The sequence below is a fragment of the Delphinapterus leucas genome, chromosome 3 (genome assembly GCF_059928025.1).
Source record: "Delphinapterus leucas isolate spDelLeu-1000000601 "Yukka" chromosome 3, BTC_Dleu_Yukka2, whole genome shotgun sequence".
Classification (NCBI taxonomy): Eukaryota; Metazoa; Chordata; class Mammalia; order Artiodactyla; family Monodontidae; genus Delphinapterus; species Delphinapterus leucas.
Window position 1 is genome coordinate 129,025,436 of NC_143131.1, and position 17,172 is coordinate 129,042,607.

The following is a 17,172-nucleotide window of genomic DNA, read 5'->3' on the forward strand; positions in this document are numbered from 1 at the left end:
AAAATGTACGTGAATAGAGAATGTTCACTGAGTGATTACTAACTGACAAGCACCATCTAAGCGACTTACATGAGTCGCCTCATTTAATCCCTACAACCACCATTTGCAGGAGATGCTGTTACCACATTTTATGCTTGCGGACACCAAGAGGTTACGTGGCCCAGCTGGGAGGTATGGAGCTTGGACTCTATCCCAGGCAGTCTGTCTTCGCTGCCTCTTCCCGTTATTCTAACTGCCATACAATTTTACCTCCCTTAAATGCGATTCACTTGACAGACAAAAGTTTTTCACAATACGGAGTCTAAGAAAGTAGTGAAAAGAAAGAGGATCACCCACCTTCACTTATAGATGAGGAAAAGTGAGGCCCAGAGAGGGGAAGTGACTTGTAAAAGCTCACACAGCAAAGACTCGGAATCCATCGGACCTCTTTCACCCAGTTGGGAGCTCTTAGAACTCCCACCCAAGCAAGCACTGCAGTCATCTCCTTCAGAGCAACATGTGAGCAGCACGGCACAGCACGTAAGCAAGTGACATCAAGACCAGGCAAGAGACAACATCTCCAGCAAAATCGACTTGACTTTATTGCAAGGAAGCTACAGAAGAGCAGGGCAAGTGAGGGTCTCCGCAGGAACTACCATCTCTGAGCAGGATTGTCAGGTCCTAGATCTGTCTGGAAGGCAGGAGCTGGCTCAGCATCCTGGAAGAGATGAGACGTGAGGTGGAACACAGGCGCCATCTGCTGGACACATGGAGACATTACAAAAGCAGTAAAGGTTCACTAAGAGGCAGTTGTACCGGGTGAGGTGAGAAACCCAGGTGCTGGAGCAGGACTAGAACCCCATGCCCAGCCCTAAACGCTGCTTCTACCAAGACTGCCTCTTGGCAGTCTTGACCAGAACCCACTGATCTTGCTAAGCCGGTCACCGCCGAGGCCCTCTTCTGGGGAACTCCCAGGGCTGCTGGGGCACCTTCCCTGTCCTGTTTCAACTTATACCAGAAGGGCAACAAAAAGAATCACGAGCAAACAAATCTGCCGAGAGCCAGACGATCAAGGAAACTTCAGAACCAATAAACATTCTATCTCTGGTTCCTGAACCTGGCTTCAAATCAGTCACTGGGCAGCCTCTTAAAACAGACTCAGAGACAGATGCTGCCTAGTGTGTGGGGTAAAAGCTTACCAGATCAGTGATTCTCACCCAGTGCCGTGCATATGAATCTCCAGGAGCCTTTTCATACTACACATGGTTACTGACAGATGTGCAGATGAAACTATATGATGCCTGAATTTGCTGTGAATATGGGGGTGGAGAGAGCGGGCCATGGATGAAATGATGGCAATGACTTGATGACCGTTGGATCTGGGTGATGGGTACATGGAGATTCATTTTACTACCCTATTTGCATAGGTTCGACATTTCCTATAATAAAAAAGCTAAAATTAATTAATTAAAACTACTATGAGAACTATCCAGCCATAGAAAGGAATGAAGTACTGATACATGCTAAGCTTGGGTGAATCCTGAAAACATTATGCTAAGTGAAAGAAGCCAGACACAAAAGGCCACATAACGTATGATTCCTTTTATGTGAAATATCCAGGGCAGGTGAGTCCAGGGGGCAGAAAGCGGATTGGTGGTTGCCAGGGGATGGAGAGAGGAGGCAGTGGGGACAGCCTAAATGGGTACAGGGAGTTTTTCTAGGGTGATGAAAAGTTTTGAAACTAGAGAGAAGTGGTGGATGTACAACACTGTGAATACACTAAAGGCCAATGAATGGTACACTTTAAAATGGTTAATTGCATGTCATGTGAATTTCATCTCAATAAAAAAAAAGAGCCTACTATGAGAAAAATACACATTAAGCTACACATGGTTTACAACAGGCAGGTGTTGCTTTTTCAGTCAAACAAAATTCACATGCTCAGGTCGGGAGTTTCCAATTCAAAGTGTCTACACTGGGGCTCTCCCACGTGTGTAGCCAGCTGAAGAAGTTTTTTTCTCTTCCCTCCCTCCATCCCTCCTTGTCACAGAGACTTTTATACACACAGTCTTACACGGAAGCCCAATATAAAACGGGGCTACTTGGGATACATGGAGGGGTCTAGGGTCCCACCCACCCACCCTCCCCCCAAAACCCTAGGGATGCAGGAACCATGTGATGAACACTGGTATGGTAGAAACGTTACCCTCCCTTTAAGGATCATCCTTCATATTCAGAGGGATTTCACAGTAACCTCCACAAGGCAGGAAAGCAGGGCAGAGGTTATAGCCCCATTTTACAGGAGGGAGGACTAAGTCTCAGGAATGAAAGAGAAGTGTCCACAGTCAGAGTGTGAAATGAGGGCAGAGCTAAAAACTAGGCTCCTAGAATACTGATTATTCATCCTGGGCTCATTCCTGAACATGGTTCATCTATGGGCAGAAAGGGGATGACGAAGACAGACACATCTGACATCTCATGATTTGCACGTGATGTCACCAGATACAAAGGACACTGCCACGGCTCAGATTCCAACGCACACCTTTAGGAAGGAGGCTGCAGCTGAAGTTCACTGCCATGGCCCAGCAGTCAGTTGTAGTTGGATGCCTGATTCTCAGCCTGCCCCTGGCACTCACCTGTGTGGGGCTTTGGCCAAGTCACTTCCCCTCTCCAGGCCTCATTTTCCTTAATTACAGCGAGAGCACTGAGCGACATCAGGGATGTGGCGATTGTTGTAATACACGCATGAAGGGCATGAAAGGCACTACGGGGCCAGTGACTGCTAGGAGGGCTGTGCTGTGAAGGATTCTGAGACTGTGGCTAGGCACGGAGGGAAGGAATGCTGGATGGATGACTAAAGTCTGCCCTGGTTCCGCAGTGAAGGGTGCTGGCACAGTGTCACTAGCCTCCTTTCTGGACTATGTAAAATCAAAGGGAACATCCAGCTTAAACACGCTGCGGTTTTTTGTTTGTGTTGTTTTTCACCTTTAACAGCTTTATTGGGGGTGTAACTGACATGCTATACGTAGACATATTTTAAGTGCACAATGTGATGATCTGTGACTTATCAATTGAATACACCCACATACCCTCACCACACTCAAGATAATGAACATTTCCAACCCCAAAGTCTCCTCCTGCCTCTCCTTGCCACCCCACATCATCAAGCAATCACGGATCTGCTTTGGTCGCTATAGGTTCGTTTGCATCTTTTAGAACTTTATATAAATGATATCATACAGTATGTGAGATTCATTGCAGTTGTTGCATGGACAATAGTATTCAATTCTATGGCTATACCACAATTTGTTTATCTATTCACCTAGTGATGGACATTGGGTTGTTTCCAGCTTTTGGCTATTACAAGTAAAGCTGCTCTCAGTATTTACAAGTCTTCATATGGACAGTGCTTTCCATTTCTCTTGGGTAAATACCTGGCAAAGGAATGGCTGGGTCATATGGTAGGTTTTAAGAAGCTACCAGATTGACCACAGTATTGTCTTTGCACCAGTCTGGGCAGAGGGCATGCTCAGGAAGCTGAGAACAGTTCCAAGTGGGGACAGAGGCCAAGGTGAACTAACTCACCTGGTCAGTGCACCGGACCACAAGGCTCAGGGCGTAGGTGTCACCTCTGATGGGACCGTTAAGTTATCAAAGCAAAAGACACACTGCTCAGGGCCATATGCTTAAACTTAAACCCTGCTGATCATGAAATGTACCCTGAAGTCATAGAGGGGACCCTGGGAGACATCACGAAGTGCTCTGTCTACTCACAGGGGGCTGGAAGGAGTCCCTGAGCTTGTGATTTGCATCCGGTAGAGACATATTTTGTTGCAGTGTTGGGGCCTCACCCACCTGCCCACTTTGGTCCATCCTGCAAGCTGGGGGCCCAGGCCCTCGCTACTTGGGGCCGAGGTAGGAAACGGCCTTTCCTGTTTTCCCCAGGGTCTCCAGCAGAGTGTCCACGCTGTGCTCAGAGTCGACGCAGACCTTCTTGTTGGGCAGGTCAATGTCAAATTGAACTCCTGCAGGAAGGGGGGTGAGGGGGGACAGAGACATTCCCAGTCAGGCTCCTGAATTATTGCCCACCACCCTTCCCCTCTCTTCTAGACCAAGGATCGGCACACTTCTCCTGAAAAGGGCCACAGAGCACATGTTTTAGGAACTGTGGGCTGCATAGTCTTCTGTATATTGTTTTTACAACCCTGTAAAAATGTAAAAACCATTGTCAGCTGTGCAAAAACAGGCTGTGGGCTGGATTGGGCCCAAGGGGCTGTAGTTTGCCCATCCCTGCTCTAGATGGGGGCTTTAAAAATTTTTTTTTCTTAATTGCAAAAGTAATACAGACACACTTTTTTTTTTTTTTTGGCCGTGCCGCGCGGCATGTGGGATCTTAATTTCCCTACCAGGGATTGAACCCGTGCCCCCCTGCAGTGGAAGTGCGGAGTCTTAACCACTGGACTGCCAGGGAAGTCCCCAGACACACCATTTAAAAATAAAAAAGGCAAGCATTTCTGAATAAAATTTGAAACTGTAAGGCCCCTACTATTTCCTACCTCTAAGGATCACTGAACAATAGGGCCCCTATCCAGTGTTTCTCCCTGATGGACAAATGAAAAGTAAACAGGTCTTGCTATATGTCACTTTCCAATGTCCAGGATATCTTGCCATCTCAGTGCATACAGACTTACTTCATTCTTTTTTAACAGCTACACCATATCCCATAGTGTGGATGTACCATCCATCTACTCAGTCCCCCTGTGAAGGACACTGAGGTTGCCTCCAATCTCTCACTATGATCACAACCATGTAAACATACTTGAACGTATCTTATAAAACTTGTGGAAATATTTCTATACCGTGAATTCATAGAATGGAAATTGTGGGGCAACAGACTGGCACACTTTTTTTTTCATTAGCATTTCATGATGTATTTCGTTGAACATTAAGACTCCTATGCACAGGGACCCATAAGTCCTGGCAACTGCTTTCTAGAATCCGAACCACTCTGATAAAAAAAGCCCTGGTGTGTTTAAAATTCAGATTGTTGGGCCCCATTCCAACATTCTGATTAGGACCAGAATGGTTTGGTCTGAGATGAGGAAGCCAGGTGGAAGAACCTTAGACTGAGGAAGTAAGTTCCAAAGAACCACTTCTATCCTACCACTGACCCATCTTTCCAACGTGACTCAGCAAAATGTGGTAAAGATCATGAATTTTCCGCCCTTGAGTCCCATGGAACAGTTAAGGGCACATTCTCCCACTCATTTATAAATTCAGAGCATACAATGGCAATAGGCTTTTCAACAATATGTCCATGATCAACAGGTAGCATTCTCACTTTCAAGGTGAGAAGCCTCAAATTAGGTAACCAGCCAAGGCCTTATTCTAAGTGTTGGTGCCATGTCTTCCATACTCTGAGGGGAGCTGGCAAAGGAGCCCAGGTCTTCATTCCCTAACTCCCAGAACCCGTTATGTGGGTTTTGGTACAGGTAGGGAGGTAGAAGTGCCAAAGAACCTACACTCACACCAGATGAGGAAATCACTTGTTATCCTTTAATGCAGCGGTCCCCAAACTTTTTGGCACCAGGGGCCAGTTTTATGCAAGACAGTTTTTCAGGCGATGGGGAGCGGGGATGGGGAGGGCTGGGGAGGGCGATGGGGAGGCGATGGGGAGCGGCGATGGGGAGGGCGATGCAGAGGGCGGTGGGGAGCGGCGATGGGGAGGGCGATGCGGAGGGCGGTGGGGAGCGGCGACGGGGAGGACGATGCGGAGGGCGGTGGGGAGCGGCAGATGAAGCTTCGCTCACTCGCCCGCTGCTCACCTCCTGTTCTGTGGGGTGGGCTGGGCTGGGGAGGGCATGGTGTCGGGGACCCCTGATTTAATGAATCTCCCACCATGTAGCTTCAAGCTGCCAGGACACAAGCCCCACCCACACCCTTCATCTTCTCCTCAGCTCTTCTGCTGAAGAATTTGGACTTCCTGATGACAGGCTGCTTTGGGAGCTTCCCCTTCCCCAGAACTTTGCAGTAACCCAATTACACCACATCAATGACAGGAGCAGCTCCAGTCTTGTTCTTGGCAGCATTTACCCGTGTCTGCTTGCTGACCAAGGTCCACAGTTTATCAAGGTTGACCGTTGGGCAGAAGCTCTAGCTCCTCATTAAGGGGTAACACCTAATACCAACTTTCCCAAAGTATCCTGCATGATATTTGTCAGAGTTGATCCTGTGGTGATGCATGCCACCAGCATTACCGTGGCCTCCCGGGTGCTTCCAGTGTTTGATGATGCAGCCATGGCCATGGCTCAGGTGGCCCCTAAGTTTCCGGGTCTTCCTTAGTCCAGATGGCATGTCGGCGGCCGAGATAAAAGAGGAAGGCCTCTGCAAAGTCTCGCGGGCTATTGAAAACAGGGGCCTAGCACACTTTAAATATTCATAGGTCTTGCAAAACTGCCCTGCTAAAGGGCTGTGCCCATTTGAAGCCCCTCGGTGGCATAGGGGAATAGGTACAAATGGATCTTCTTCAAACAACAGAGGGAGAATCCCAGGCCTGGCTTCACCACTGACTGGCTGGGTCCTGCCTATCACAGGCCTCAGGTTCCGTATCGGTACATGAAGGAGTTGGGGTCAGAGCCAACTGTGGGCTCTCCAGTTCAAGTATGCCACTGGTCCAGCACTGCTCATCTGTGGCCCCGACTAGCTCAGAAAACCCTTCTGACCCGTCTTAAGAGGCCACCCCAAGTGGGGATAGTAGTGAAAGAGGGAGAGATACCTGCCCAAGCTCAAAGGCAGGTCCTCAGGCACCAGTGAAGGGGCCTGAAAAAGCACACGGCACGGGATTTAGTCCTAACCTCTGACTCTGTACCTAATGGATACCAGGGAGAGGGCAATGTATCCTGGCTGCACTCTGGGTTTTGTCTTTTGGTTCAGAAGTGTCTCCCTCCTCTTTGGAGCAAATATTCTGGTGGCATCACAGAGCTGGAAGACACTCTGGCATCATCTGACCCAGTGGATTTCAAGCTGTGTTTCTGGTAGCCCAGGTGCCTGGACAGGTGTCCTGGAGCCAGCAAGAGTGAAAGCACCCCTCCCTCACTTCATGCAGAGCTGGTGCTTGTATAGAAGGGCTTGTGAGCAGAGTTATACTGTTAAAGCATCCACAGCAAAGCTGAGAGGCTGACTTTCCCATACTGTAGCTGGGGAAAGCCAGGCCCCGGGAGAGGAGGCCAAGGTCACATGGCAAGTCAGCAGCCAGGTTCTTTTCACTGTTTCAGATTCTTCTACAGTTCCGATTCCAGTTTACAGTCTAGAAACCAGCCATGGACTCACTGTGGGACACTGGGCAAGTCACTTCCCCTCCTGGGGCCTGGTGTCAACATCCCCATTCCACAGACGGAAGTACAGCTCAGAGGACGGTGTTAAGTGCTAACGAGATGACATCGACATGAAAGCCCTTTGAAAACTGGGTGTTACTATTATCCAGGGTGAAAAGGCTGACTGCCCCAGCACTACCAGAACTCTGACCACAGCTCTGTCACGACTTCATGGAGCCCCAGGACCAGACCCCAGCCCTCTCTGGACCTCAGTTTCCCCAGATGAGAACTGAGGGGACTGGAGGAGATTAATCGTTTTCTAAATACACCCAAAAGAGATGCTTTAGGAGTTCTGCACAGGACTGATCCAAAGTTTATTTCTTAAAATGTTACAGCTTCTAAAAATCTTAATAGAAAATAACACTCAAATGTGTCACATAACATAACAAAAGTTATCACACTGGAGATGAATGTGATTACCAACATACTAAGTAGTACTGCCAGGGCTCCACATGGCCAAATCCCAGCTCTGCCACTACTGGCTGTGTGATCCTAACAGGTTACTTAACCTCTCTGAACTTCAGTTCCCTCCTGCTTGAAATGGAGATGGTCAAAGCAGCTACCTGAAATGGTCAGGGTGAGGATTAAATGATGTGATCCACGGAAGCCACAAAGCAGAGTACTTGGCATATGCTAAGTACTCAATATGTTTTGGTGTTACTGTTATCAGCTTAAACTCAAGCTTCTCCCATTCCATGCCTACATGCATTTAATATAAGTGTATCTGTCTCCCCACCCCCATCCGAGGGCCACACACTCACCTCCCAGCTTGTTGAGGACCCGAGTGACTGCATTAGAGCAGCCTTCACAGGTCATGTCCACGGAGAACTCGTGCTTCTGAAACAAAGGAGACCATAAGCCAAGTCCATAAGCCAAGTCCCCACTAGCATGCAGGCCCACTCAGGAGCCAAGACACAGGGCAGAGAGAAAGGCAAGATCTGGCTTTCATCAGACTCCCCAGTAGCCTGTTTCTGAGCCCCACTCTCTTAAACTGTACAGTAACTAAGGGTTTCTATATCTCACAGGTGGTTGCGTTAAAGGACAGAATCCCTCGAAACCCTTTAGCGGCGTCTGGGACATGCGAGAAGAATCACCTGGGAAGGTAGTTTAAGATGTTGGTTTCTAGTCTCATCTTCAAAGCCCTGATTCTTCAGCTATGGGGTTGTCTCAGGATCACTAATAATTCTAATGTGGGTGGGCCCCATGCTCTGAGCAGTGCTATCTGGTGGTCTTAATTATGCATTAAAAGACCACTCTCTGCATTAGACTCACCTGGGAGCTTACAAAAACTATAGGTTCCAAGGGGAGAAAGCGGGAGGTGGCGAGCGTGGGATGAATTGGGAGATCGGGATTGACGTTCGTACACTAATATGTATAAAATGGATAACCAATAAGAACCTGCTGTATAAAAACAAACAAACAAAAACTATAGGTTCTGGTCAGCAAGCCAGAGGGCTGAGGCATCTATTATGGTCAATAAGCTTCCCTGGTGACTCTGAAATATGGAGACCACTGCTGCCATCCAAGTGCTTCAGAGGCAGCACCTGAATCCTGGGAAGGGAGAGGATTTGCCTGGGCTCCCAGTGAGCTGAATCTGGGCCAGTAAGGGAACCCAGGCTCCTGGACTCTGCATGAGGGCTCAACATCCTACAGTCTCCAGGATATCTAACAAACCAAGGGCCTGAAGGCAAGCTCCCAGAAGATGAGGCTTTGGTCCGTTCACTGCTGCATCCCCAATACTTGGAACAGTGAGTGCCTGGCACAGAGCAGGGGCTTAACACATTTTGTTGGGTGAATGGATGTTTGACATAGCTGGTTGAACAACCCTGGGTCCTTCCTCTGCTTTCAAACAAAGGTTACTTATACCAATACTTCCCTTATTTTAAATCTCTGGAAATGAGACCTGGCTTCAGATCCCAGCTCTGGCACTTAGTAGCTGTGTGGCCATGAGTAAGTTACTTAAGTCCTTTGTGCCTTGGTTTCTATATCTGCAAAATGGGGATGAAAGTCCCTCTCCAGGCTGGTGAATGGGGTGAACACAACGTTTTAAGTGTGGTAGCCAGCATGCAAGATGGCCCAGTAATCTCTGCTTCCTGGTATTTATGCCCTTGAGTAGTCCTATTCCACAATGTCTCAGGGTTGGCCTGTGTGTCCAGTAGAATATGGCTGAAGTGACGTTAGGTGACCTTGGAGGCTAACGCATAAAAGACATTGTGGTTTCTGCCTTACTCTCTCTGGGATCCTTCACTCTGGAGGAAGCTGGCTGCCATGTCCTAAGGACCCTCTGGCAGCCCTATGGAGAGGTGCACATGGTGAAGAGCTGAGCCCTCCAGCCAACAGCCGTGTGAGGGAGCCAACTTGGAAGCAGATCCTCCTTCAGAGGACCACAGCCCTGGACAACATCTTCACTGCAGCTTCCATGAGAGACCCTGAGCCAGAAATACCAGCTAATCTGCTTCCAGATTCCTGACTCTCAGAAACTATAAGTTAATAAATATTTGTTGTCTCAAACCACTAAGTTTTGGGGGTAGTTACTCAGAAGTAATAGTTAATTCATATGTTAGGTAAAGAGACTGGAGCCTAGTAGTAGGTTCCACTGGGGTAAAAAGTTGGCTATCGGGGGAATTCCCTGGCAGTCCAGTGGTTAGGACTCTGTGCTGTCACTGCTGAGAGCCCAGGCTCAATCTCTGGCCGCAGAACTAAAATGCCACAAACCACTCGGCGCGGCGAAAAAAATTCTTGAAAAAGTTAGCTATCAGATTATTAGTATTACTTTGTTCCACTTCCGTTTTTTCTGTCCCTTTAAAAAACTATGGCTACGTTTTCCATGGAGCTTTTCAAATCTCTTACCTCAACTGGAATTCTGGGCACAGCACTGTGTCTTGCTGGAAGACCTCAGGCAAAATCCCTGCCCTTAGGGGCCCCAGTCCCCTTATCTATACCAAAAGGGCATTAGCCAATTCAGTTTCCTCAGCCTCAGTGCACAGAAGAATCACAGGGGTACTTGGTGACTGGGCAGCTCTGCAGGCAGCTGCCTCAGTGAGCTCTGTAGCTCTGCGTGGGCCCTGTGACTCTCCATTTTTAACCCACTGAGGAGAAACAGAGGGGTAAGACCACACACTTGAGAAACATTGGTCTAAATGGCTTCTCAGGCTCTTTCCAAGTCTCAAAGCACCTTTGGGTCTGCGTTATCATCATGCTGTACAGGGGAAACTGAGGCCAAGAGTGAAGCAGTTTGGTTTCTCGGTGCTGAATTACATAACCATCATTACAAACATCATGACACAACCAGGAGACCACTATTCTATCGAGGCCAAATCTGCAAAACCTGCCTTAAAGAAAATGGTTAGTCTTTCGTTTTTTCTAAACACCTCTGATCCCTTCAGCTCATTTTGTGACTATTCAGCAACCACCACAGCAAATTCTGGAAATAAGGATTTCTAGCGAGGATTCCATAATCTTGTCTTTAACGGGTGGTTCTCAGAACAATGGTATCAGCATCACCCAGGAGCTTGCCAGACTGCAGACTCTCAGGTCCCACCCCAGGCCTCCTGAATCAGAATCCTTTTTTTTCTTCTTTTTTTTTTTCCAGAATCTTCATTTTTAACAAGACACCCAGCACATTCCTGCCCACATTATAGTTTGAGATGCTGCTCTAGCACACAAACTGGCAAACTACAGCTTGCCTGTCACCTGGTTTTATAAAGTTTTACTGGAACACAGCTAAGCTCATTCATTTACTTTCACACTAGAATGGCAGAGTTGAGGAGTTGTAACAGACCACATGGTTCATGGGGCCTTAGGTATTCACTATCTCGCCCTTTAAGAAAAAGTTTGCTGACTCCTGCTCTAGAATAACTGGTAATCAAGATTCATCAGTGGTTGGTACCTGTACACCCATCCAAAGCTTTAATGGGTTTGTAAGACCAATATAAAACCCAAATCTAATGAGTGCCCACTATGTGAAATGCTCTTTATATAGTATCTCAGTCCTTACCCAGCCTGGAAAGGGAGCTAGTCACCGTACTACATGTAGGAGAAAACTTGAGGTTCCAGGGGTTAACTAAGCCACCCACAGTCCTGTGGTGGGCATGCGTTGAGGATGGGATGTGAACCCAGGCTTTTCTGGCTCCAGGGACACCTTGCTGGCTCTGGACCAGCAAATGGGGCTGCCACCCCCCACAATGATGACTCTTAGCAGGAGACCTGAGATGGGGACAACTTGTGAAGGAACCCAAGTTTTTGCTGCCCGAGGACTTGACGTCAACAGATCTCTAAAGCTTTCTGTTGTTGGCTACAGAGAGCGGGTCTCCTTCCCTCCTGCACCGTACAGAGGTCAGAAGCCAGCAGACGGCTTCCGTTGCGCAATCATTACAATTCAGTCCTCTCCTCCTCCACCTCTGAGTTGCAAAAGTAAATATGGGGTTGTGGAAAGTCTCCTTCCTGCGCAGAGTAATCCTGTCTTTACAGAGAATCCCAAGGCCGGCCCCACCAGCGAATGCTCGACTTTGCACAGTCCCAACCCCTCCAGAGCCTCTGCTCTGTCACCTACAAAACGGGTCCTGTAACGTAGAGGAAAAAGCCCAGTCATCTGTGCAGTGCTTTAACAGAATCTCAGAACTGGAAGGGTGGGAATGGAACGGGGTCATACTATCCAGACCCCTCCCAGAGATGAAATGCTTTCTCAAATATCTGGGGCGTTCAGTTTTTGAACACCCTGATGATTGGGAATTTACTATTATTAGAGTGCCTACTACGTGGCAGGCACTGTGCATGCATGTCCTCGTTTAATTGTCACAACAACACCATGAGGTAGGCATTATTATTATCCCTTTTTTTTTTTTTTTGTGGTACACGGGCCTCTCACTGTTGTGGCCTCTCCCGTTGCGGGGCACAGGCTCCGGACGCAGAGGCCCAGCGGCAATGGCTCACGGGCCCAGCCACTCCATGGCATGTGGGATCCTCCCAGACCGGGGCAGGAACCCGCGTCCCCCGCATCGGCAGGTGGACTCTCAACCACTGCACCACCAGGGAAGCCCCTATTATCCCTTCTTGACAGATAAGGTTAGGTCACTCACTCAGAGCGACACAGCTAGTGAATAGCAGGGCCTAGACCTACCCAAGCCTAAACTTTTAGCCACTGTGGTCCTTGTTAACATAGGGTTGAAACCTGCCTGCCTATACTTCTACCAATTTGTCCTAGGTCTACACAAGACCTACCATTTCTTCAGGACTAACTATGTCAGTGGCTGGGCTACCTATTTTACTGGCATTTTTCCAGTTACTACTAATGACAGCCCTGTGAGGTCAGTTTTTACCCCCATTTTACACTGAAATCAAGGCACAAAGAGGTAAAACAGCTTGCCTGAGGTCACGCAGCTGGCAAGGGGGGTGGGGTAGGGCACAGATTTTTCAGAGGTTTCTGAGATTCCAAGTGTTTTGTGCGAGAAACCTCTAAGGTGACACATTAATCCCTTTCCAGTTTTGGTGTGAGTCTCCTTCAGCTGTTCATCTCGTGGTATACGGCCAAGTGCCCTCTTCATTTGGATCATCCACTCTGGTGGGTCTTTTGTTCGTCAAAATCCCCAGAAGTGAACATAGAATAGAGCCATCCTCAAGCTGGCCTTTCCCTCACTGACATCCCCCACAAAAGGCCGGTAGCCTCCGCCATCCCAGTCCCAGAGTGATTACTGCTGTCCTCTGACATTGCCACAGGCAGATTTGCTCAACTGGGAGGGCTGATTCTGTCAGGTTCTTTGTCCATACTTTGTGTTGTCTAAGGATTTGTCTCAAGGCACCTGGCAAGACCCAAGGGAAATGACACCTGAGATGTTTGAGGCCTGGCCCAGGAGGCCTCTGGTTCACCTGTCAGCTCCCCAAAGCTAGGCCGCTAGGACACAGGGCATCTGTGGGACACCTCTGGGTACCCACTTGGAGCAAGGCCAGAAAACCAGGCACCCTGGGGGAAAGTGCTAAACACCACCCCTCCAGCCAGTAGCCCTGGGATGCAACTGGGATCAGAGCTTCCGGGAGGAAGCCGGTATGACTACTTTTGTTGGACATGTATCATGTGGTGAGGTCAGGAGAGACTGGGCCCCTGAAGATAAGGGGCTTAATCCTGGCTGCACCCATCTCCCAACACCACCTTGAATAAATTACTGGGATTTTAATGTTTGTTTGTTTGTTTGTTTTTATCTGCAAAGGCCTTAATCTTTTACCTACAAAATGAGGCCATGAGCAACAAAATGAGACCATGAGTCTTATCATGTATATTGGATGATAAGACTGAGTGAGCAGCTCATCCCTCCCCAGACTCTGCCACTGAGCAACTGGCGACTTTGGGCAGGTCCCTGCACCTCTCTGTAGCTCACGGGTTCAGGTTCATAAAGTAACCTGTAGAAAAGGTTAAAAGCACTGTCTCCATTCAGTGTGGCCCAGCGCTGACCTGAAACTCAGACACAGTGGGCAGAGGAAGGGAAGACAAACACGGATCTCCGAACTCCTGCCCTGTCCGGGAGGTAACAGTCACCCCAAGCCCCTCTTTCAGGCCAGCTCCGCGGGAAGGGGCATCCACGTGGGAGACGCAGGGACTAGCCATCCCAGTTCCCGATCGCCACCGACTCCCTGTGTGACCTCCAGCGACTCTCTGCCCCTCGCTGGGTCTCAGTTTCCCCGTCTTTGCAGGGAAGCTTTAGGCTTGTAATCGCTTGAAGGCCTTGCAGCTTCGATGTTCTGAAGCCTGACTGCCAGCTAAAACTCCCTTGGGATCCGATTTTCGGGAGGGTCGAAGAAGCTGGGGGCTGGGTAGGGAGGGGTGGGAAGAGGGCCGACAGCTCCGGGCGCGGCCTGAGCCCTTCAAGAGGGACCTCTGGCCAAAAGGCGGGGCAGCCGAAGCACAAGCCGGAGGCCGCGGATCTGCGCGGGGCGGGGACGGCGCGACAACTTACCGGCATGACTGAGGAGCTGGCTGCAAGCACTGGGGTGGCGGCGCTGCTTCCCCCGGCTCTGAGAGCGGACGCCAGTGCGCTTCCGGGTGTGCACGCGGGCGAGAGCCGCCCTCTGGCCCAGGCCCCACCCACTCCGGTCCCGCGGGCTGGCAGCTGCCTGAAGACGGTAGGCCTCCCCGCCTCCTTCCGGCCGGGAAGGGGCCACTGGAGCCCTGCCACAACTACGCTAGGCGGTGGGCGGGATGTTAGGCGAGCCTACCTTGCTTGTTAGCCATTTTTAGAACTCCTGCTCCGCGTCAGGCTTGTATTAGGGGGCTGGGAATACTGGGGCCCCCGCGCTGTGAACAGGACAAACTCCACCCCCCACCCCCCCAACCCTCCCTCCCTAGAGGGACAATCTCAGTCAGTATTTGTTGATTGCCAACCATGGGCCGGCACTGTGCTAGGCATCCAAGATGCAGTAGTGGAAAAGACACAGCCTAGTAGGGAGCCAGGGAAGCAGGCGATGATAATGCAAGATAATGCAAGTGTTAAAGGAGCTGTGTATTTGGAGCGAAGAAAGGATCTCTAACTCAGGGGCGGTTCGTGAAGAGAGGAGGCTTCCAGAGGAGGAAGTCTTCGTTCATCTGAAGATGGACGATGGGCCAATTGGGAAGGAAGGAGACAGAACAGCATGTAAAAGTTGAAAGACATTAGAGGGCATGCCTTGGGAGGCAGAGATATTCAGATTGAGGGGCAGGCACGGAGAGAGATGGAGAAACGAAGCTGCAAAGACAGGAGACCCACAGATGCTCTAGGACACTTACAAAGAGGTGTACCAAGACCCAGAACTTCAGACACACACACACACACACACACACACACACAGACACACAGAGTACCAGGCTGGTTCTGTCCTTGTAATATCCAAGGGGCTCCCTCCAGGTTAATAGCTTCAAAGATCACTCATCACTAGAACTGCTTGGAGAGCTTATTAAAAACTCAGATTTCTAGTCCTTTCATTAGATACACTGTCCCTTAATTTCCAGGTGTATTTTTAGTCTGCGTCCTCCTTCTGGTTTGGGGAACCACGTTGAGGAAAACTATAGTCTTTTTTTTTTTTTTTTTTTGGCCAAGCAGCGAGGCGTGCAGGATATTAGTTCCAGGGATCAAACCCGTGCCCCCTGCAGTGGAAGCGCAGATTCTTAACCACTGGACGGCCAGGGAAGTCCCAAATTATAGTCTTAACACATACCTGAAACCTTTTTGAGAAAGTGTGCTGGTTGTTGATTTATTGTCTCTTAGCTCCAATTCATCCTTTTTTTTTTTAAAGAGCTCATTCATGTAATTTTATTTTTTTTAATTTTTATTTTTTATATAGCAGGTTCTTATTAGTTATCTATTTTATACATATTAGTGTGTTTACGTCAATCAAAATCTCCCAATTCATCCCACCACCACCACCACCGCCCCCAGCCACTTTCCCCCCTTGATGTCCATACGTTTGTTCTCTACATCTGTGTCTCTATTTCTGCCCTGCAAACCTGTTCATCTGTGCCATTTTTCTAGGTTCCACATATATGCGTTAATATACGATATTTGTTTTTGTCTTTCTGACTTACTTCACTCTGTATGACAGTCTCTAGATCCATCCACATCTCTACAAATGACCCAATCTCGTTCCTTTTTATGGCTGGGTAATATTCCATTGTATATGTGTACCACATCTTCTTTATCCATTTGTCTGTCGATGGGCATTTAGGTTGCTTCCATGACCTGGCTATTGTAAATAGTGCTGAAATGAACATTGGGGTACATGTGTCTTTTTGTCCGATTCATCCTTTTTGCCTGCTTGTGAAAATCTGGACCCATTAAACATTGTTTTCTCATTGCCTGATGGCAGGATGTCAAGATTTGCCAGTAAAGGCTCTGGAGAGACACTAGAGGAGAAAAGCTTTTCCTTTCTGATTCCAGTGTGCTCGCTTTCCAGGCTCTTGCAGGATGAGTGATTGGCCTCTGCCTAGCTTCTGAGGATGGCTTCCCCAGCACCAGGCTCCTGCTGTGTATAGGGACCAGCAGCACCTAGCAGCCAGCACCTTCTCCCAGTACCTGCCCTGCTTATGCACTTTCATAGAGTAACTACAGTGAGATGATTCTCTGTGAACAGCGTTCTCCAGCATCCTAGAGGGCAGTTTTCCAGCTCAGAGGGTGAATTTCTAGCAAGTTCCACCAGCATGGTACCATAGCCACTCCTCTGCCATTCACAAGAGTTGGATCTCAGCCTGGGTGTGTGGGGTGCAGCATTCTTCTTTACTATTTTAGCCTTGTGGGCAGTGGCTTCTCCCCGAATCTGCTACTCCTATATTCTTTAGAGTTCTGTTTACTTCCTACTAGCCAATCCTTCATTACTCTAGCTCCATTATAATCTTTAAACTCTTCTATTTCTAATTATGGTGTGGTTTCCCTCTCCTGATTGAACCCAGACTGATTCAGGGAGTGACAACTTGCCTACTTCAGTTTAGGAAAGAGGATAATGTTTCCACCCTTAGTCTAAGTTCAAGGAAAACAGGACATCCCTGGTGGTCCAGTGGTGAAGACTCTGCCCTTCCGTGGTTAAGAATCCGCCTGCCAATGCAGGGGACACGGGTTTGATCCCTGGTCTGGGAAGATCCCACGTGCCACGGAGCAACTAAGCCCGTGCGCCACAACTACTGAGCCTGCTCTCTAGAGCCCGCGAGCCACGACCACTGAGCCTGCGTGCCACAACTACTGAAGCCCATATACCTAGAGCCCTTGCTCTTCAACAAGAGAAAACACGACAATGAGGAGCCCATGCACCACAACGAAGAGTAGCCCCAGCTCGCCGCAACTAGAGAAAGCCCGCGCGCAACAAC

The 17,172-nt window shown here is 48.9% G+C and overlaps 1 protein-coding gene and 1 pseudogene across 3 annotated transcripts; both read right to left on the minus strand.

Moving 5' to 3' along the window:
• Positions 1–558: 558 nt before the first annotated feature.
• On the minus strand, positions 559–14,404 carry ATOX1 (antioxidant 1 copper chaperone). 2 transcript variants are annotated; one of them, XM_089909588.1, is made up of 4 exons: positions 14,300–14,404; positions 8,114–8,189; positions 3,835–4,004; positions 559–697 (listed from the first exon to the last, which is right to left on the minus strand). In XM_089909588.1, the coding sequence occupies exons 1-3, from the start codon at positions 14,303–14,305 to the stop codon at positions 3,880–3,882; spliced, it is 207 nt and encodes a 68-aa protein (XP_089765714.1). In that variant the 5' UTR covers positions 14,306–14,404; the 3' UTR covers positions 559–697; positions 3,835–3,879. The 2 variants fall into 2 exon arrangements, with proteins under 2 accessions (XP_089765714.1, XP_089765715.1); XM_089909589.1 differs by having other exon boundaries at positions 8,114–8,186; positions 14,300–14,372.
• On the minus strand, positions 4,011–8,190 carry LOC111183118 (large ribosomal subunit protein uL15 pseudogene; annotated as a pseudogene). Its single transcript, XR_016392825.1, has 2 exons — positions 8,114–8,190; positions 4,011–7,915 (listed from the first exon to the last, which is right to left on the minus strand). The product of XR_016392825.1 is annotated as a large ribosomal subunit protein uL15 pseudogene (transcript).
• Positions 14,405–17,172: the final 2,768 nt, after the last annotated feature.

What these genes read in the sequence shown, in the direction of transcription:
- ATOX1 (XM_089909588.1), bottom strand. An exon ending in GGTCCTCAACAAGCTGGGAG is followed by an intron (nt 4,005 to 8,113) that starts GTGAGTGTGTGG and finishes CCCTTCCTGCAG; the next exon opens with GAGTTCAATTTGACATTGAC.